This window comes from Carassius carassius, chromosome 18 (assembly GCF_963082965.1).
Source record: "Carassius carassius chromosome 18, fCarCar2.1, whole genome shotgun sequence".
Lineage (NCBI taxonomy): Eukaryota > Metazoa > Chordata > Actinopteri > Cypriniformes > Cyprinidae > Carassius > Carassius carassius.
Window position 1 is genome coordinate 15,200,360 of NC_081772.1, and position 20,278 is coordinate 15,220,637.

Consider the following 20,278-nt stretch of genomic DNA (forward strand, 5'->3'; position numbering starts at 1 on the left):
TTTTACTTTTGCTTCCGCCTTCACAATCATAAGTGCCCTTCCCAAAGGAGATAACTACTGAAGTGAACTTATGAGTTTGTGTGGATCCTAAATGATGTCAAATGTAATCCTCGTCCAAAGCAGAACACATGAGTTTACACCTGCTGAATGCTGAGCCTTTCCTTTACGAAAATCTTTCAGGATAGTTTTACAGACTTCACAGGTTTGTACATTTCAACTCGATAAATACACAAGCTACTATGATGTATAGTTAAAATGTCTGTTTAAAATGTTTGCTTGTCATATTTTCCTGGTAATCCGCGACACGTTTGTGCATCTGTTTCTGAATAACGTTAAGTCGTTGAATTTTCCCCCATGTTTCAATGTGGTTCATATGAGTGTTATCAACTGACACCGTTTTCGTTCACAAATGTTGTTTGCCAAGTAAAACGTCTTTCCAGAAGTCTTCAGCAGTCTCTCACATCTGAACTCCTGCAGAATGAGTTTGGCGGAGATCAACGAGAATGTGAAGCTGGCCAGAGAGTACGCGCTGCTGGGGAACTACAGCTCTGCGGTGGTCTGTTATCAGGGGGTCCTGGAGCAGATCAGAAAACACCTCTACTCCGTCAGAGACTCCTCTCTACAGCAGAAGTGGCAGCAGGTTCGAGCTCTTCACACTCCCTGAAAGTACGATTCAGATTTTTAATGTTGTTCACTTGTTGTGACAGGCCTTTGCGTGTTCATGTTGTCCCATGCAGGTTTTGCAGGAGATAAATGAGGAAACTAAGCAAGTTCGGGAGATCATGGCAACACTTGAGAGCTTTCAGCTGGAGTCGACCCCTTCCAAACCCAGCAGCTTTGTCCTGGAGAACGACATTATGCCTGTTCACGTGGAGCACAGGTACATGTTCATGTCTGCTTTTATTCTAAACCCTCCTGACAGTCATCACAGAGTCAGACAAACCCTTTTACTCATGCAGTAAGTTGTGTGTATGGTACATTTGAAGTAAGAATTCTGCGTAGGGCAGCATGTTTCATAGACTTTAACAATGTTTTGTGTTGCATGTCATCAGACTTTCCAGATTTTCGACCAGTTAGGGCTTCATCATCAGGCAATTGATGAATTGTGTGTAATGAAGATAAAACTGGTTGAAACTTTGCACTTTGTTGTGATAAAATGTTCTGCAGCCTTTATATCAGTCTGCAGAAATCTACCTTTTTATTTATTTATTTTTATTATTATACGGGTCAATTTGGGTTTGGGATATATACACCTATTTGACATTTTTTCACTTTTCACTTCATTTCCTTTGGTCATGTCAGGAAATCTTAAAAGATCATGGGAAAGTTGAGAAAGATGATTGTTTTATTTCCTGAAAAAACTGATTGGACAATAATAATAATACAATTTTGAAAGTATTGGAAATATCATGAAAGATTCCATACTGAATATACATTTTATAGTTATGCTCATTTAATTAACAAGATATTGCTCAGGATTGAATTTTTTTTTATGTAATAAATTGTAAAATACACACACACACGCATATATATATATATATATATATATGTATGTGTATATGCGTATATGCCTGTCGCAATAATCTATATATATCGACTTATAACGCAATATATGTACATGAGCTCAATAATTTTTGTTGACTCAATATATCGCCCATTATATTCACTTAAATATTAATGTCACCATTTATTTTTACATTCCATTTGCGCCTGTGTCTTTTGCAGCTTCTTGTACATAACCTGTAGTCCTGATTTGCTAGTTCAAATTTTAAAAAATGCTAAAAAAAAATGAATCTGCAGATATGATCTTGTTTAGGGATCTGTGCATACGGATATCTGACTGCTAAGTAGTGATTGTGTTTATTAGCAGTAATGTGCACCCTTAATTTACAGAGAAAAGAAGGTCAGGGAAAAATCGGCAGATAGAAAAATCTCCATAGAAGTTCTTTTTGCATTTTTCTTTTTTTGGACTTGTTACTTTGCACTTTTGGTTAGAAAATGTTTCTTTACTATTTCTAAAAAAATTTTAAGGTATCTAAGATTTTGATACTTAATTTCCATGATCTAAATATTCTTAAAAATTAAATGTTTGTTGTCATTTGGATGTGTGTAGGCCGCCTTACATTATTACGTTGTTACATTATGATTTATATTCAGTGGCATAAAATGCTCTTTAAAATGTCAATAATATTGCTTAATTATTTCTGGAGCAATTTATCGCACAAAAAAAAGTTTTTATCGTGACAGGCACATATATATATATATATATATACACACACATACATGCATACATACACACACAGTTACAACTTTCATGGAAATCTCCTTTTGTATAAGAAATAAGAGTTTTAGGAATCCTTATCCAGTATTTCAAACAACTGGAAAGCCATGGAATGCATCGTCCTCACTGTGTGGGAATCTTCAAAAATGTCTTCAGTAGCTGTTGTTGAGTTTTAAAGCCCCCATCAGCACTCTGGTCATGTGAATAAGATTATTATCTGAATGCCGTCCCACCTTTTCTTAGCCCCTCATTCTCTTTCATTCCTCCCTCGAGGCCAATAAAGGTCTTTTGAGTCTGTTATATAAACCATAATCTGATTATGAAGTAACACTTGAATGAGCAATTCCAGCTTTGTTAATTAAGGACAGTCCATTCAATTCAGCCAAATAAAAATAAAATTGTTCTATATATTGTAGGATAAGATTTTTTTATATGTTGCTATTCTTTTTTTTTCTCTCTCTTTTTTGCTTTTTTATTTTAAATACTGCACAGATTGTTGTTATATCAAGGGTTTGCTGTTCTCGGTCTCTTTTTATGTTTTATTTATTCAATTCTTTTTCTTTCTCCCCTGTTTGTTCTGAGTTGTAGTTAAAGGTCCTCTTCATTGTCGGCACAGTCTCACAGGACTGTATGTAGTATACATGTATGTGTCTGTGTGTGTGAACAGGCCGTCTCCGTTTGTATTGCGGAAACCCTCCTGCCCGCATAAAGAAAGCAAAGGCCACGGGAACCGATTGAGCGCTGGTCCCCGCAACCAACCACGGCCCTCACCTCGTGTTGGCAACGGTGACAAGGGAAAACCTCAGAAAGGCAAAGAAAAGAAAGAAAACCCTTCCAAGCCAAAAGATGATAAGGTAAGAACGTGTGGATCCATTTCCTATTTCTGTCTGCTGTTTAAACAAGGCCTACTGTGCCATGAAGTGCTTGCAGTCACAATATTTACTCAAAGGATCAGATGCCTTTCACTGTATTAACATTAGAAACCTGTGATACTGGTTTCTTACATCAAAGCAAACCGTTCAGACAGAAAAGACATGCAAGTGTTTCCTTTGTACTCTTGACCGTAAGCACTTTGGTTTTTGTTCGAAGATTGAATTAACAGAACTTGATGTATTTGCAGGTCATTTGGTTGAAGTCTTTTCAATCTGAAGTTTGATTTGTACCATTTTTGCAAAGCCAGGCCATCCTTAAAAATATTCTTGTTTGCCGTAACCCGACCGACCCTGTCAATTTAGCACCGACTCAATTTTTTATTTTTTTTTGCTTTTAGTCCGACCGACTTGCCGATTGTAAATTTGCGTTAAGACCGACCAATTATTTTTTTACTCTTCAAACAACTAATACAAACGCAATAAAATACTATTAATTATATTTAAGTAAGTATTGTAAATATATAAATTGCCTTGGCCTACATACAAATGAAGGCTATCTTCTTTAATAAAAAAAAAACCCTTGACATCATCTGTGTTTACACGGATGTCACACTGTGGCCTGTGCGTTCGCTTCGTCTCATACTCTCATTCACTGTCAGAGTCAACGGTTCGCGCTTGGTAATGATGGCTGCGGCTGCAGTAAACTAAATGTTCGCGGTCACTGTTCAAAGTCATACGGGTTCGGGCACCATAATACATCTAAAAAAATTCATTAAAACAGCTCGACACCGCTTTAACTTGGCACAAAGTTCTGGAAAACCTTCTCCTCTCTAGTCTAAAACCGTGACCGTGTCGACTGTCACTTTATGTTCGAAAATCTATTGCACGAATCAACCAACACAAGTTTCGAAAAAGAAAATAAGAAAATGATTTTAACAACCTTTTCTCGGAGCGCGTCCAGGTTTTTTTTTTTTTTTTTTGAACAGGCGTCACACAGCAACTGCAGTTTCGGACAAACACGCATGACAGCAAATAATACTTCTGCACAATGTTTCTCTTTTTACAACAGAAATGTGAATTCAGCCGGTATTCAGTCTCATAAAGTTTCGGGCTTGAATCGCCTAGGGCTGTCAAAATAGCTGAAAAAACGAAATTCGAATTTTTTACTTAAATATGATCAAAATTCGAATTGTATTCGAATATTAAATGCATAATTTCAGTTAGGATGAAGATAAGCTTTTTGCTTCTCTTCTGAGGCTAAAGATAGCGCATCGAGCAAAATATTACTGCATGTTTATTCAAAGCATTAGAATACATGACTGTGAAAAAAACATAATATTTAAAATAATGTTTATGAACCAATTATTATTAAGTTGCTTAAAGAACTATAAACAAAACAGCATCATGTATGCAAAATTCATATGCGCATTCGAATGTGGATTTTTATTTTAAATTCGACGAATATTCGAAAAAAAAAGTTTTTGATAGCCTAAGAAAATCGCCTATGCGATTTGTTGTTGTTGTTGTTGAAATGTAATCGTAAACACAGCCATGTTGAAGCCTGCAGTAAATGTTTTGCATTATGGCAGTCCACTCTGCTTATTGTTTTTCGAAAATGTTGCACTCCTGTTTGTCATTTTGCACATAACTTCACACCAATAAATCATCATAAATATTGGTCTTTACCAATATATTGAATCTTTACATTCCTCCTGCCTGTTGTCCGTGGATTTACCTATATTTGGTGTTATTTGGCGTATAAAACTTTAGACATGGAAAATCGATTTTACAATCGATTCAATGAACACTCGTCCCTCAAATCAAACAGGATTTTTTTCACAAAAGTGACAACCCAAGAAAACAAAGTAAACGTTCTCTCATTTGTAGGTTGCATTGATACGTAGCGGGGGATGCAAGTAAAACAGTACCTCATTTTTTTCTCACCTGAAATTCATGCAATAAACATGTTTTTGACAAAGATTTAAATTTGTTTGTGGTCTATATAGCCTGCATCAAAATGAGGTTTGCAATGATGCGCCCGAAGGCACGGGTTGAAGACCCAGTCAGTGACGTCACGATATGCTAATTTGTTTAAATTCATACCGACGTCATCAACATCACAATTTTTTTTTTTTTTACATTGAAAGTAGACCGACCTACCGACCCTTTTTTTTTTTTTAAATTACTGTTACTGCAAACCAAAATATTTTTAAGGATGGCCCCATTTGAGAAGCTTGTCAGAACATTTTGACAAAGAAATTATTTAAAAAAAAGATTTGACCAAACTCTCTGTCCTCTGTAGAACAAAGCGGAGGGTGTGGAGACGGAGGTGAAGAGGTTTGACAGAGGAGGAGAGGACAGAGATCTGATTGAAATTCTGGAGAGAGACATCATCTCCCAAAACCCAAATGTCACATGGTGCTTTCATCTCACTTTCCTCCAGAAGTGCCTTCGTTTCTCATGGATTTTTTTTCACACATCTGCTTTTTAGAAAAATAATCGTTCATAGATAATGACTTTTTCATTTTTAATATAGGGATGACATTGCTGACCTCGAGGAGGCCAAGAAGCTTTTGAAGGAAGCCGTGGTTCTGCCCATGTGGATGCCGGAGTTCTTTAAAGGAATAAGACGCCCATGGAAGGTATGAACAAGAGAAAATCACATATGCTTGTATGGATTTAAAAAAATATTCATAATATAAAATATTACAATTTAAAGTAACATTGTTCTATTTTAATATATTTTAAAATTTAATTTATTTCATTAATTGCAAAGCAAGAAACCATACAAAGCAAGAAATACATATTTTCAGAAGTCTTTTTGGATGAATACATGTTCTCAGGATTCTTTGATAAACTGACATTTCAAAAGAACAGCATTTCTCTGAAATAGAAATCTTTTGCAACATTATAGATGTCTGTACTGTCACTTTTGATCAATTTAGTGTGTCTTTGCTAAATTAAAGTATTAATTTCTTTAAAATAATTAAAAAAGCCTTTGCTATTGTAATTGTTTTTTGGGACAGTATTATTTAACAGCAATGTAACATACTTTCATTGTGTTAGTCCACTTTCAGGGAGATCTTCACCACATTACATGCATACTATACTTCTCATTTACACAATAACTCAGCTCGCGTGTGATTTTAGGGAGTATTGATGGTGGGGCCACCAGGCACAGGAAAGACTTTGCTGGCCAAAGCTGTTGCCACAGAGTGCCGAACCACCTTCTTTAACGTGTCCTCCTCCACCCTCACCTCCAAATACAGAGGAGAATCTGAAAAACTTGTGCGGCTGCTGTTTGAAATGGTAAAATCACTTCCTGCATTACCCCTCGTTAATATTTGTAAAATGGTAGCAAAACTTGCTTTGCCTTATCATACATGCATATATGTGTGTTTGCATGTTTATACAGGCACGCTTTTATGCCCCCACCACCATCTTCATTGATGAGATAGACTCCATATGCAGCCGTAGAGGAAACTCAGAAGAACATGAAGCCAGCAGACGTGTCAAAGCTGAACTACTCGTCCAGATGGATGGTACGGCTTCATATAAACTGTAGCTATGGCTTTAAATGTTACTAATATTCAGTACCGTATTTTTCGGACTATAAGTCGCATCAGTCAAAATACGTCATGATGAGGGAAAAAAACATATATAAGTCGCACTGGACTATAAGTTGCATTTATTTAGAACCAAGAACCAAGAGAAAACATTACCGTCTACAGCCGCGAGAGGGCGCTCTATGCTGCTCAGTGTAGACTACAGGAGCACGGAGCAGCATCTCTGGCAGCATCGAGCGCCCTCTCGCGGCTGAAGACGGTAATGTTTTCTCTTGGTTAATTTCTCTTGGTTCATGTCAAATTAATTTTGATAAGTCGCACCTGACTATCAGCCGCACCTGACTATAAGTCGCAGGACCAGCCAAACTATGAAAAAAAAGTGCGACTTATAGTCCGGAAAATACGGTAATATTATCAATTTCACTGCACAGACAAAAGAAAATTCATTTAGCTGGATAATGAAACTAACTTTGCAACACTTTTTGCAACATTGACATTGTTATTGAATTTATTGGTTTTGTTTTTACAATTTCAGGAATTTTACAACATTAAATTATTTTCCTGTTCAAAAATCACTATTTCCAGGTGTTGGTGGGACGTCTGAATATGACCCTTCAAAAATGGTCATGGTTCTGGCAGCCACTAACTTCCCATGGGACATCGATGAAGCTCTGAGACGCCGACTAGAGAAGAGAATTTACATCCCACTGCCTTCAGGTATTCAGAACTACCCAGAATTCATCACCCATTATACCGTATTAAAGGGTTAGTTCATCGAAAAATCATAATTATGTTATTAATAACTCACCCTCATGTTGTTCCAAACCCGTAACACCTCTGTTTATCTTCGGAACACAGTTTAAGATATTTTAGATTTAGTCCGAGAGCTCTCAGTCCCTCCATTGAAGCTGTGTGTACGGTGTACTGTCCATGTCCAGAAAGGTAAGAAAAACATCATCAAAGTAGTCCATGTGACATCAGAGGGTCAGTTAGAATTTCTTGAATCATCGAAAATACATTTTGGTCCAAAAATAGCAAAAACTGTGACTTTATTCAACATTGTCTTCTCTTCTGTGTCTGTTATGAGAGAGTTCAAAACAAAGCAGTTTGTCATATCCGGTTCGCGAACGAATCATTCGATGTAACCGGATCTTTTTGAACCAGTTCACCAAATTGACCTGAATCGTTTTAAACGATTCGTATCTCTAATACGCATTAATCCACAAATGACTTAAGCTGTTAACTTTTTTTAATGTGGCTGACACTCCCTCTGAGTTAAAACAAACCAATATCCCGGAGTAATTAATGTACTCAAACAGTACACTGACTGAACCTCTGTGAAGAGAGAACTGAAGATGAACACCGAGCCAGATAATGAACAAAAGATTGACTCGTTCTTAAGTCAAGAACCGTTTCTGTCAGATGCGTCCGGTTCGTGAACCGAGGAGCTGATGATACTGCGCATGTGTGAGTCAGCGTGACGCAGACTGACACACAGAGCGTCTGAACCGAACTGATTCTTTTGGTGATTGATTCTGAACTGATTCTGTGATAATGTTATGAGCGCAGGTAAACCGAAGGCTTGAATGAAGGGCAATCATTGCCAATGACGCCATTACGTCGAGCGCAAAAGAACCGGTGAACCGTTTTCTTCAACAGGTTTATTGAATCGAACTGTCCGAAAGAAGTACTGGTGATCGAAAAACCGATGAGTCAATCTTTTGTTCATTATCTGGCTCGGTGTTCATCTTCAGTTCTCTCTTCACAGCAGTTCAGTCAGTGTACTGTTTGAGTAAATGAATTACTCCGGGATATTGGTTTGTTTGAACTCAGAGGGAGTGTCAGCCACATTATGAATGATTCGTTCGCGAACTGGATATCACAAACTGCTTTGTTTTGAATCTAAAATATCTTAAAAAGTGTTCCAGAGATAAACGGAGATCTTACGGGTTTGGAACGACATGAGGGTGAGTTATTAATAACATAATTATGATTTTTCGATGAACTAACCCTTTAAGCGCCATCCGCTTAATCAGTGTTGGGGAGTAACTAGTTACATGTAACGGCGTTACGTAATTTAATTACAAAATTATTGTAACTGTAATTAGTTACAGTTACTACGAAAAAATTAGTAATTAAATTAGTTACTTATGAAATTTTTAACGATTACAAAGGGGATTACATTTGAATATTTACACACATCCACATACAGATTTAACTGATTTCTTTCCCAAATTGCACTGACTATTCTGAGACATACCGCCCTAATAATTTCCGGGATGCGGAAACACAGTCTGGTTCGTAGAATCCAGTCATAAAAACGAAATGCCTAACGCGGACGGAATATGCCACATTTTGGATGACTAAATCAAAAGTAGGTCAGTACACTTGAATTAAAACATGACATCGACTAGTGTCTGTGAATATAAAGCCCCAAAAATGCAATATATGACTTCCACATTCTGCGTGTCTGTGGAAATCAGGCGCGGACTGGACACCGGGAGAACCGGGACAATTCCCGGTGGCCTGGCAGCCGATTTTGCCCCACTATTTAATATCATTATTGTATACTAAAGCGATCATTTGCGAATCCGCCATTTGATAATTAAATCTCTAATAAGTCATGAATTGTTAGTCATGACTCGCGGGCTCTCCGCGCCTCCGCCAAACGGGTTGGATCAGACTCAGAGTAATCAATTCGAGAGAGAGAGAGAGAGAGAGAGAGCGAGAGAGAGAGAAAAGAGTGGACTGTGGAAGCGCACAGCTGGAGCAGAGAAGCAGAACTACTGTTCAGGGTTTTAGGTCAGTTTCATCTGTAAAGATGCTTTTTTGTCTTTGTTTTTTTTATTTAATTAATCAAGCAGCAGCACGTTGCTCATCAGTCATCACTCAAAATAAAGGACATCATTATTATCTGTTGTAATGATACAGTAGGAATTTAGCTGAAAAAAATTCAGATTTTTTTTTATAGGTTTAGGGGGAGCTACGAGAGACAACAACACAACCCTTACGAAAATTAACATTTTAATATTTAACTATAAATCCAGAGAAAATGGTTACTATTGTTTAACTGTGGTAACCAAAAATGTAAAATTATTTTACAAATGTATTTATTTAAAAATAAATACAAATCCATTTGCAAAAAAACAAAAACAAAACAAGGTTATTTTACTTTTATAGAGGCTAATAAAAGCAAGGTTAATTTTTGTAAGGGAAAAACACGACTCATGTACAGTATTAGGATTTTTCTATAAAGATATTGTAGTATTGTAGAGTATTGTATTGTAAAGTATAGTTTTGTTCAATCTTGAGTATTAAAGTCATAGGAGAGATGGATAACAGGGCAAAATAAAAAGACTGAAGAGAAAAATGGAAGTGAAGGTGCAGTTCAGGAGAGAACTTTAAATTATTTTGCATGTCCCCAAATTAAAGATTTAAACCTTTTTTTATGTCAGGTCCATACAAAAAAATAGTTTTGTCCATGAATTTGTTTGTATGAGTTTGAATTTTCCAGTCTGAATTTTTTTCCCAGTCCGCCCCTCCTGTAAATTAATGTCAAAGACATGGTTTCATTTACTACACATAGGCCTACTGAAGCTCGCAGTGTTTTCAACCTCTGCTGCCTCAATATAGGAGTACACGAGCACATAAACATAATTTCTAGAACTGCTCTGTGTCACTTCATGTGCATTTTACTTATTTTGAGAAAACTATCATCATATACAAAGAGACAGTTTAAAAAAAAAACACCAATGTTTCAGGAGTTTATTACACAGAATACGTCACATGCTTATTAGATAAATGTATTTAAGTTGATGTATATGCTTTCATTTATTATTCTTTAATTTTCACAAATTTAGAAAAGTAATCAAAAAGTACTCAAAAGTAATTAGTTACATTACTTTAATAAAGTAATTGAAAAAGTTACACTACTATTACATTTTAAACAGGGTAACTTGTAATCTGTAACCTATTACATTTCCAAAGTAACCTTCCCAACACTGCGCTTAATACACCCCAGCTCAAGATACATAAACGTAATGGGAGTATTTAAAATCATACTTTGTATTACTGTAGCTAAAGGAAGAGTGGAGTTACTCAAGATCAGTCTGAAGGAGCTGGAGCTGGCCAATGATGTCAACATGGACAAGATCGCTGAGAAGATGGAGGGGTACTCTGGTGCTGACATCACCAACGTTTGCAGGTGCGGCCCTTTGTGTGGAACCTGAAATTATTTTCAGTGTTTAAAGTGCTGCAATTCTAGAAGTGATTTATTGTTTTTGAATAATTGCAGAGATGCATCTCTAATGGCAATGAGGAGGCGGATTGAGGGATTGACCCCTGAGGAGATACGAAACTTGTCAAAAGATGAGATGCACATGCCTACTACAATGGAGGACTTTGAGACGGCACTGACCAAAGTGTCCAAGTCTGTATCTGCTGCTGACCTTGAAAAATATGAAAAGTGGATAGCGGAGTTTGGCTCCTGCTGATGATCCCAAAGATCCTTGATCGTTCCTCCTCACAGTAGTCGTTAGCACCAGTTTTACTAAATCTCAGAGCATTTCCACCTTCAACCAGACTGAATTCAAAGGGTGACAAGCCTTGCCTTACATGAGGTGTGTATGAGTGTACGGACTCATAGAAATAGTTTAATAATAATAGAATTGGTTTTTACAGCTACAGAAGCTGGATACAGTTTAAGCTTTCTTCTGAGCTAAAGTTCACTCACATTAAAAGGAATTTGTTAGGACGAAGGCTGCACTAATTATCCAGTAAATCCAGAATGGAGTCTGTCCTTATAACAAACAACCCCATGTGTTGCCTTACTGTAGTATGTACAGACAATCATACTGAGGTTGTGGACACAGGAATGGGCTGTATGTTTTGTCTTGTAATATCACTGCCAATAACCAAAGACCAGCAAATCCTATTCTCTGTTGTCTCCAAATGCTACTTGAGGTGAAAAGCTATGCAAGCTAATAGGTTTACTGCACCTGTGCCACTGTGGTTGATCTAAAGGCCAAAGTTTCCAGCGTTGGATAATTGTCTTAATAGTGATGAGACCATGAGTGTCTTAAAGGTGTGTCTAGCACTTGACTTTTATAAACACTATAGAACCCGATTCTGGTTTCTTTTCATTAGTGACATTCCATTGCCATGATCAGCTTGTAAAATTATATATTTTGTTGAATAAATATTTTTTAAATTTGAAAGAGATTACTGAGACAAACTCATTTGTGCAGGATTTACTCATGTAACAAACTGAGAGGAAAAACAAGTCATAACATGCATCAGAATAACACCTGATTTCATTAACAGACAATGACAGGGCTACAATGAAATGTAAGCATCCTTATGAAATGTTTCAAATGATCAAGTATAATGCTTGAAATGTTCTAATGCAATGGGGAATACTTTAACAGATTGCTCAGGACAAAGTGTACAAGTCTTCATTTCATTCATCTAAGGCAGGTCGAAGGCTTACATGCTTAACGTAACAGGCAATATCTGAAGCAACATGAATATTAACATTAAGCGACATAGAATTTCTTACAGGCCATTTAATAAGACCTCCAGTAAGAAATAATCCATTTAAATAAAATTGACAGCTGAAAATCAGCTGTTAAGATTTTGGATGTTTTTTTTACATTACCGTTAATGGACTGTTTGTCCATTTTTTTTTTGTGCTATACCCTTTAGTTGTCAGTAATGGTATAATGTCATTTCCATACAACAGGCAATATCAATTCCTACTATTGGCATAAAACACACTTTAGTGGGGAAAAGGCAGGGACATTTCAGGGACTGCTTATTTAAATTTGTGCACCTTTACCATTCCACCTCACAATGTAGTGAAAAAAAAATAGTAATTTGCTCATTATGCTGTTAAATAGATGCATGTGTGGATCATTTGGAAATGTTGGGGAATATTTTTTTCTTTTAAAGTGCTACATTGAAATCATTGGTATTGACGACCAAATAAAGCAACATAACCAAACTGATGAGAACACATCTATCACTTTTCTATCAAAATGCTTTTTTCTGTTGTTTCTTCATCCATGCTATCTATTAGCCTCTGTTTTTCATCATCTGGCATCAGAGTCTCTGGATTCAGATGAAAGAATCCCCTAAGAAAAACATAAGAAACATGTATTATTTAGACATATTGTTCTGCAAGCTACCTTGTATGCCAATCCAGTTGTATTTTAAGTCTACAGTACCAAATGGCCATGCATTTGATACAGGGCCTGTTGAGAAGGCCAGTAACAGGTCAGTGCAGGTTGTACCTGTGTTCACAGGATGGGAACAGAAGATCCAGGATCTTAATGATGACCGCTGAACCTGCAATACCAACCACCACCACCCACATGATTAAGAAGAAGAGCGGGACAGAATCAGACCAGAAGCGCCTCAGTTTATCCCTCAGCCTCTCGACCCACTGACATGCCACCTGCCCACACACAATAACATAACATGAGAAACATGACACTATTGAGAAACAGAACATGTGACTAATTAAGGTCATCCACAGTGACTAGTTTGAAAAATGTAATTCTATTTTATTCTCAATTATAGACATGTTCAAAGGTTTAAGAACTGTAAGAGTTTTTAGGTCTTACATGCTCACCATACATTAAAAATAACATTTACTCTGGCCCAAGAGTTAACAGTGGCAATACATAGTCACTTACACTGTAGGAGGACATGGTCCCACTTAGAGGAGGCCCAAGCAGCAAGGAATCTGCAGTCCTTTCCTCTTCCTCTCTAGACTCATACAGGGTTTCAGGGTCCATCCGCAAGGGAGTTTCAGGGAGTTTCCCCGGAGCGGCAATCTCCTCCTGTGTGGTCTCTGAATGTTTGAGTAGATAGTGGCTGGTGGTGTTAAGCACTTGGTCTTCAACTGTGAACACAGAAAACTATTCATAGAAATCCTTCCAGTTAAATCATCACAGTCATTTTTTGGAGATTACAAACAAGAGGCATTTTACTTCACAAATCTACCTGTATTATGAATGGATGCATTAGTCACCAAGACGTCACTCTCTCGTGGGATGTCTGAGAGCTTGCTTCTTGTTGAAGGGTAAATATTGGTCACCTGTGTGATCTCCTCAGAGCTCTGGTTCCACAGGATCTCCACCTCATACGCATCTGGCTGCTGGACCTACAAAACATACGACAACAAGCCCTAGATCACATTCACACACAGCCTCTATCTAGATCTTGGATGCTTTCCAAAGCAAAAAGCTGCCATTCCATGTTTAAGATTGAATTACTATATAAAGGACATAACAGAACAGATATAAATAAATAATTCAGTTTTCAGTTATAATTTATAGGGTAACGATTAAAACCTTTTCATCTGCCAGCTGGATTATCTCCTGACTCAAGATGAGTAACAGAAGCTGCTCTCCAGCATCACTCTGAACATATGACTGATTACCCATCAGCCTCAGCTCACTGCTGACCAACCCATCCGCCAGATTACTAGAGCTCACGTTAGAACCATCCACTGCAAACACAAAGAAAAATCTAACATTTTACAATAAATTCCTATTACTTACAGGTATAGTTCAGCTAAAAAATGTGATTTATTCACCCTCAAGCCACCCCAGATATAGTTTGCTTCTTCATAAGAACAGTTTTGTAGAAATTTAGCATTACATAATTTGTGCACCAATGGTGTCAGAGTTCAAACAGCTGATAAAAACACCACAATACTCCACAAATAGTCCACACAACTCCAGTCCATCAAAAAAAGAAAGCAATATTATGGATACAGGACTCCTATTTTAACTGGAAGCAATGGTTTGAAGTTAAAAATGATGTCTTGATGAATTACAAACATGCAGATGTTTGTTTCACAAGCTGATAAACAACAAACTGGTGGACTGGAGTTGTGTGGATTATTGTGATGTTCTTATCATCTGTTTAGACACTCATTCTGACGGCACCCATTCACTGCAGAGGATCCACTGATGAACAAATAGTAATGCTACATTTTCCAAAATCTGTTTCCATGAAGAAAAACTCATCTGCATCTTGGATAGCCTGAGGTTGAGTACATTTCCTAAAAAAAAAAATTTTTTGTGTAAACTATTCCTTTAAGGTTAGTTAATGCATTAACTAACATTTACTAACACCTATACACTTACTGCTGTACTTATTAATCATTGTTAACATTAATTATTAAATATACAACGGTTAATTGTTAGTTTATGTTACCTCATTATGTTCATTACTATTAACATATACAACTTTTTGATCTTAACTTTATACATTAGCGAATGTGGAAATTAACATTAACAGATTAATAAGAATGTGTCATTGTTAGCTCATCTCCGTTTCTCTTGACAAAAAAGTTAAACAGTAGAATAAGTTTAATTAATAAATTTAAAAGAAGACAGATTCATACACAACAGAGCAGGACATGTCATCCTTGTGACTCCTGAAGGCTTGAGAGGAGCTCCATTAATGAATGTTTCATTGTCCGAAAGACCTAGAGTTAAATTTATCTGAAAGAAGAGGTGAAAAATAATTTTAAATTATCACTCCTTCACAAAACATAATACAGATGTGATGCACTATTCCCAAAAAATACTCGTGTAATTATTAATTAATTATGTCTTACCTGTATACTGTACTGAGTCTGGTTAGTTTCACTAACCGCTGTCACATTTAACACGACTGTTTCCTGTGAACACAAACCACACGACTTACACAACGACAAACGCGTTTGTTTACAGACTTAACAGTCATGTGCTTAAGTTTTCAACGCTGAGGGACACTGATTTTGGTAAACTAACCGCGAATGTTAAAGCGACGATTGCCTTAAATGTTTCAAACCATGATGTAAGCATCTTTGAAAACCAAATGTCTATCAACTCGCAGATATCTATGCTATCTGATACGCCTTTGTACTGCTACACGTGAATGCATCAGAAACACGTTAAACTACCTCAAAATATATTAAATGTCACCCACCGTGGTTATTTGTTTCGATTGTGCATTGACCAGGACACACAATACGCTTAAATAAACCACCGTTAAACGTATTTCCCAAGTAGAGGCCATTTTTCTCACGCTGGATGTCAACAAAACGTGCGCGTCATGTCGTAATGTCGAGTTGACGTAGCGTCGCTATTGAGAACTCTTTTGCCCCCTGTTGGAAATTAGGAGTACTACTGGAAGCTTCATATACATGTACGATTTGCAAATAACATATTTTTTTTTGTCATATGAATATGAATATTGTGAATATTGTTTCACTTGTGAAATATTTTAGTGATATTTTTGTTACTACATTTCAATTATTTTTAATTTAAAACAATTGTATAGATTAAAATTACACTACAATATCATGAACTCCTTTTGGTAAGGAAATCCCTAGACGAGAAACCATAACTTATTATACCTTACATTGCATACAGTGTTTCGTTCAGTACAGATATATTTCCCTTATTCCATTTTTTGAGAAAAATATTTATGCCTAATAATGTCTATCCAGTTTAAATAATCAAGCAGAAAACTTGGGGAAATTTTAGAATAAAAAAAAAAAAGAAGTTTACTTTATTAGGATTGTCTTGTTTTATTGCTCAGCTGAGATTCTCCTGAAGTCTTCCAAACAATTAGGGTCGACATAAAGAAGAAAAAACATGTTTTACAAATACATTTTCATCTCATAAAAATTTTATTCTACAAAATATAATCATTCCTATCATACATATACATCATATATTTGTGATAACATTTTAGTACTTTGTTTATATATGTTAATGTTTATATATAAGTAAAGCTGTTTTTAGATAAGGGGATCACAATACTTGTTTATGGATCACACAGTTTCACTGAGGAGAACACATTGGTGTTTGTCCCAGAGGTGTCTAGATTGAGCAGATCTCCAAAACCTGATGCACTGAACCAAAACCCAGGATAAAGGGGCTGAGTGAATGTGGTCTTGACATGGTGCAGAAGGGTCACTGTATCAGAGACACTGTAGAAAGACAGAGTTCCTGCTTTGTGATCTACATACACACCAACCCTAGAGGACAGAGGGCTTGAGATCTCAGTTTTTTTTATGCTCTTATGCCAGAAAACAGGCTTGGGAAAACATTGTAGACTCCAAGACGTGTTGTTGTTTCCAAACATACCGACTGATCCCTTTCCTCTGTCTTTCATTTCTTTATATGAGACTGATATGTGCACACATCTCCCGCTCCACTCCACCTCCCAGTAACAGCGTCCAAACACACTCTCCTTACAAAACACCTTGCAGGGGAACTTATATCTCCCACGATGCTCAGGGTAAGTCATCTGTCTGTTGTTCTCAGAGAGGATGAGGTGTTCACCCGCTGTGTTGGGATCAAGGGTAAAGCTGCAAAAATCTAAGGAAAATGATTTATAAATGACATGATTGCTATGGTCAGTTATGGCTGAGTAGTCTCAACAATAAAAAAATGGTTTTATAAATTTTGTTAATTTAAAAATGTAAAAAATACTTTAGTGCACTAGCCATACTATATGATAAGCTTCACATACAAAAAAGTAAGGCCTTATTTATTTATTTATTTGACTTACATTGTTTAAAATGATTCCTGGTTAATGGTAAAATCTGAATTCTTGCCACTACAAAGGAACAGAGATCAAGTGCTATTGCAGTTGAAGTTTAATACTGTATAGATTGCATGCTACAGATGTAGTGCAAAATAAAAAAAAACACATGCCCATTTACTGGTTACTTATGAAGTAACAAGAAAAAAACTTTTGAGAGTGAATTAAAAAAAAAAAAAAAAAAATATATATATATATATATATATATATATGTATATATATATATAGATATATATATATATATATATATATATATATATATATATATATTTAAAGCCGGATGGAGTCTCTTACCAAAAGAGGTGATTTTACTGATCTCCTCCTGACAAAAATATTCAAAATGTTGTTTTAGATCAGAGAGAGATTTCTTTAAGCCATCAAACTGAACATGACTAACAGTCATAGTGGATGACGACTCAGATTCAGAAGAAGCAGAGAGATTCTGAAAAGTTTATATTGAGAGAAAAACATTAAAAAAAAAGAAACTATGAAAACGTAGCTTGTTTTTGCTGTATTTGTAATGTGCATAACAATCCCTAGCATATTTTGCACTGAACTAGGGGAAATGCCTCAGGCAACCTGTGGTTTTACCTTAAAATGCAAATGATTCTGTGTGTGTGGATCTTGATCCAGCTCTGTGTCTCTCATCTGGAGATCAGTGATCTCCTGCTCCAGCTGCTCCAGGAGCCTTCAGCTCGACTCACTTCAGTCCTCTCCTGATCTCTGATCAGCTGTGTCACCTCATGCTCTCTGTTCTTAATAGAGAGGATGAGCTCAGTGAAGATCTTCTCATTGTGCTCCACTGTTGTCTGAGCAGAGTGCTGTGAGGACACACAGAGAAACCGGTAGTTCAGTTTAAACCGGATCAGCCAAACTTCCATTTTGGTCTCCTCCTAATACTAAGCTATTATATGACTTTAGAACTGCTTCGAAGTTACTTTTAATATATTTTTAACAATATTTTTAAATAATGATATTGTATCATCATTCATTGTAACATGGAATGCATGGAAAAGAGCAACCGGCAAATTATATAAAATAATTTCCTTTATGTTGCAGGAAAGAAAGAAAGTCATACAGATTTAGAATAACATGAGGTAAAGTGTAAAGGGTGAATTTTCATTTCTGATGCCTTTAATTCTCCATCAAACACTATGACTAGCCAAAATACATACTTCTCAGAAGTCAGTATGTCTGTTATGCTCACCAAAGCTGTATTTATTTGATTAAAATACTGTAAAATTGTGAAAATTCATATAATTTAAAATGACTATTTCATATTTTAATATGTTTAAAGGTGTAATCTAATCCTGTTTTGGCAAAGTTGAATTTTCAGCAGCCATTACTGTATCACAGCAGTGTTCATCAGTCTTCAGTGTCACTTGAGCCTTCAGAAATCATTCGTGGTGTTCAAGAAACATTTCTTCTTAGTATCTTATTATTTGAATAAAAATATTAATTTCTTTAAATAAAATCTTACTGAACCCAAACTTTTGAACTATAGTGCACTAAAATGAATTTTCTTAAATGAAAAGAAAATCTCTGACCTTCAGAGTTTTTACAACCAGCTTCAGCTCCTCTATAGTCTTCTGTTTCTCCTGGGTTTTCTGCGTGTTTGTTCTCTCCATCTTCTCAACCTGGTCCTGTGGGGGAAAATATTCTATGATTCCAGGGACAGAGAGAACATTACAGATACTAGTAGCCTACTTTGTTCAGTCTGCACAAGCGAAACAGTTTGGTTTGGACAAAAGCGTCATAGGAGGTTTCAAATGAGTTTCACAAAAGTAGTTAAACACGATAGACAGGATTTAATGAGTAGCCTATGTTAATGAATGGTTTCCCAAAGTGGAGTTTGCGATCCCCTGGAGGTTCGTGAGGGAACTGCAGGGGGTTCGTGAGTTTATGGTTTTTATACAGTCTATGGTTTGTACCAAATACTGTATGGATGGTACACATGGTATGCCTGCGAGTTAATACCATTAACGAATGAAAAAAAAAACATAATAATAATAATAATAATAATTAAAAAATAATAAAGTTTGAGCAAAAAATGTTAAATGTTTATACAAATGTAATGTACAATCTTAAATATATAACAATAATTCTCGTTCGGGGAAACCCTGTATTAAAAAAATATGTATTATTATTATAATTTTTTAATTAAATTGTAAATTGCAGTAATTTTTATAATTTGTTGAGTGTAATAATAACAATAGCTATGTAAATACTACTAAAATACTACTAAAATTGATAAAGTATTTTTAAAGTTAAACATGCAAATGTTCCATTAAATAATTGATATTTAATATTTACTTAAAATCTCAGGGGGTACATCAAGTACATAATTTAGTTCAAAGAGGTTCGGCTGACAAAAAAAGTTAGAAAACCCCTGTGTTAATGCATACGATATATGTTGTCAAATTGTTGAAAATCCAGGTGTTTTTTTTTTGTTGTTGTTGTTTTTCATTTGCAGTGCTTTAGTCTCATGCCATATATTCAGATGAATATATAGAATTAAATCTGAATATATAGTTATAACTCTAAATATAAAAATGTATATCTGAATTATATAGTTATAAATCTGAATATATAAATGTAAATCTGAATATACAGTTATAAGTCTGAATATATATAATTAAATCAGAATATATAGTTATAATTCTAAATATAAAAATCACAATGTATGTTTATAAATATTAATAAATGCAAATCTGAATATATATAGTCTACATTTCAACATAACATCTTTATTATTAGGCATGTCAATAGACATAACAATATATTCGCAATTTATATTTATATATATATATATGTAGCCTGTGTGAACTGGATTCGGGGAATAACTTGTGTCAGAACTATAATGATCAACACATAATCTGTTTTTATTCAAATCATTGGCTTCATAAATCTGACTCCAAGACCTCCTGACTCATTCTCACCTGTTTTCC

The 20,278-nt window shown here is 35.7% G+C and overlaps 3 protein-coding genes across 6 annotated transcripts; 1 reads left to right on the plus strand and 2 right to left on the minus strand.

Moving 5' to 3' along the window:
- Positions 1-11,935, plus strand: LOC132092513 (katanin p60 ATPase-containing subunit A1). 4 transcript variants are annotated; one of them, XM_059498776.1, is made up of 11 exons: positions 1-202; positions 454-640; positions 738-880; positions 2,949-3,135; positions 5,468-5,571; positions 5,690-5,795; positions 6,304-6,462; positions 6,569-6,695; positions 7,305-7,436; positions 10,797-10,923; positions 11,014-11,935. In XM_059498776.1, the coding sequence occupies exons 2-11, from the start codon at positions 479-481 to the stop codon at positions 11,210-11,212; spliced, it is 1,446 nt and encodes a 481-aa protein (XP_059354759.1). In that variant the 5' UTR covers positions 1-202; positions 454-478; the 3' UTR covers positions 11,213-11,935. The 4 variants fall into 4 exon arrangements, with proteins under 4 accessions (XP_059354759.1, XP_059354757.1, XP_059354756.1 ...); XM_059498774.1 differs by having other exon boundaries at positions 2-202; positions 451-640; positions 5,456-5,571; XM_059498773.1 differs by having other exon boundaries at positions 2-202; positions 5,456-5,571.
- Positions 11,936-11,953: 18 nt separating this feature from the next.
- Positions 11,954-15,857, minus strand: LOC132092514 (glycoprotein integral membrane protein 1-like). Its single transcript, XM_059498777.1, has 8 exons — positions 15,705-15,857; positions 15,352-15,414; positions 15,136-15,235; positions 14,075-14,232; positions 13,725-13,884; positions 13,415-13,623; positions 13,010-13,173; positions 11,954-12,850 (listed from the first exon to the last, which is right to left on the minus strand). Exons 1-8 carry the CDS (start codon positions 15,792-15,794, stop codon positions 12,739-12,741), a joined length of 1,056 nt encoding a protein of 351 aa, XP_059354760.1. The 5' UTR covers positions 15,795-15,857; the 3' UTR covers positions 11,954-12,738.
- Positions 15,858-16,236: 379 nt separating this feature from the next.
- LOC132091889 (stonustoxin subunit alpha-like) lies at positions 16,237-19,229 on the minus strand. The gene is made up of 4 exons (XM_059497972.1): positions 18,878-19,229; positions 17,922-18,151; positions 17,625-17,772; positions 16,237-17,104 (listed from the first exon to the last, which is right to left on the minus strand). Exons 2-4 carry the CDS (start codon positions 17,976-17,978, stop codon positions 16,548-16,550), a joined length of 762 nt encoding a protein of 253 aa, XP_059353955.1. The 5' UTR covers positions 17,979-18,151; positions 18,878-19,229; the 3' UTR covers positions 16,237-16,547.
- Positions 19,230-20,278: the final 1,049 nt, after the last annotated feature.

Coding starts and splice junctions, on each gene's coding strand:
- LOC132092513 (XM_059498774.1), top strand. CDS start 479: ATGAGTTTGGCGGAGATCAACGAGAATGTGAAGCTGGCCAGAGAGTAC. Junction 3,136..5,455: donor CCAAGCCAAAAGATGATAAG/GTAAGAACGTGT, acceptor TGTCCTCTGTAG/AACAAAGCGGAGGGTGTGGA. Junction 5,796..6,303: donor GAATAAGACGCCCATGGAAG/GTATGAACAAGA, acceptor GTGTGATTTTAG/GGAGTATTGATGGTGGGGCC.
- LOC132092514 (XM_059498777.1), bottom strand. CDS start 15,794: ATGGCCTCTACTTGGGAAATACGTTTAACGGTGGTTTATTTAAGCGTA. Junction 15,236..15,351: donor AGACTCAGTACAGTATACAG/GTAAGACATAAT, acceptor CTCTTCTTTCAG/ATAAATTTAACTCTAGGTCT. Junction 13,885..14,074: donor TCCAGCTGGCAGATGAAAAG/GTTTTAATCGTT, acceptor TATGTTTTGTAG/GTCCAGCAGCCAGATGCGTA.
- LOC132091889 (XM_059497972.1), bottom strand. CDS start 17,978: ATGAGAGACACAGAGCTGGATCAAGATCCACACACACAGAATCATTTG. Junction 17,773..17,921: donor AGAATCATTTGCATTTTAAG/GTAAAACCACAG, acceptor TAAACTTTTCAG/AATCTCTCTGCTTCTTCTGA. Junction 17,105..17,624: donor CAGTAAAATCACCTCTTTTG/GTAAGAGACTCC, acceptor CATTTTCCTTAG/ATTTTTGCAGCTTTACCCTT.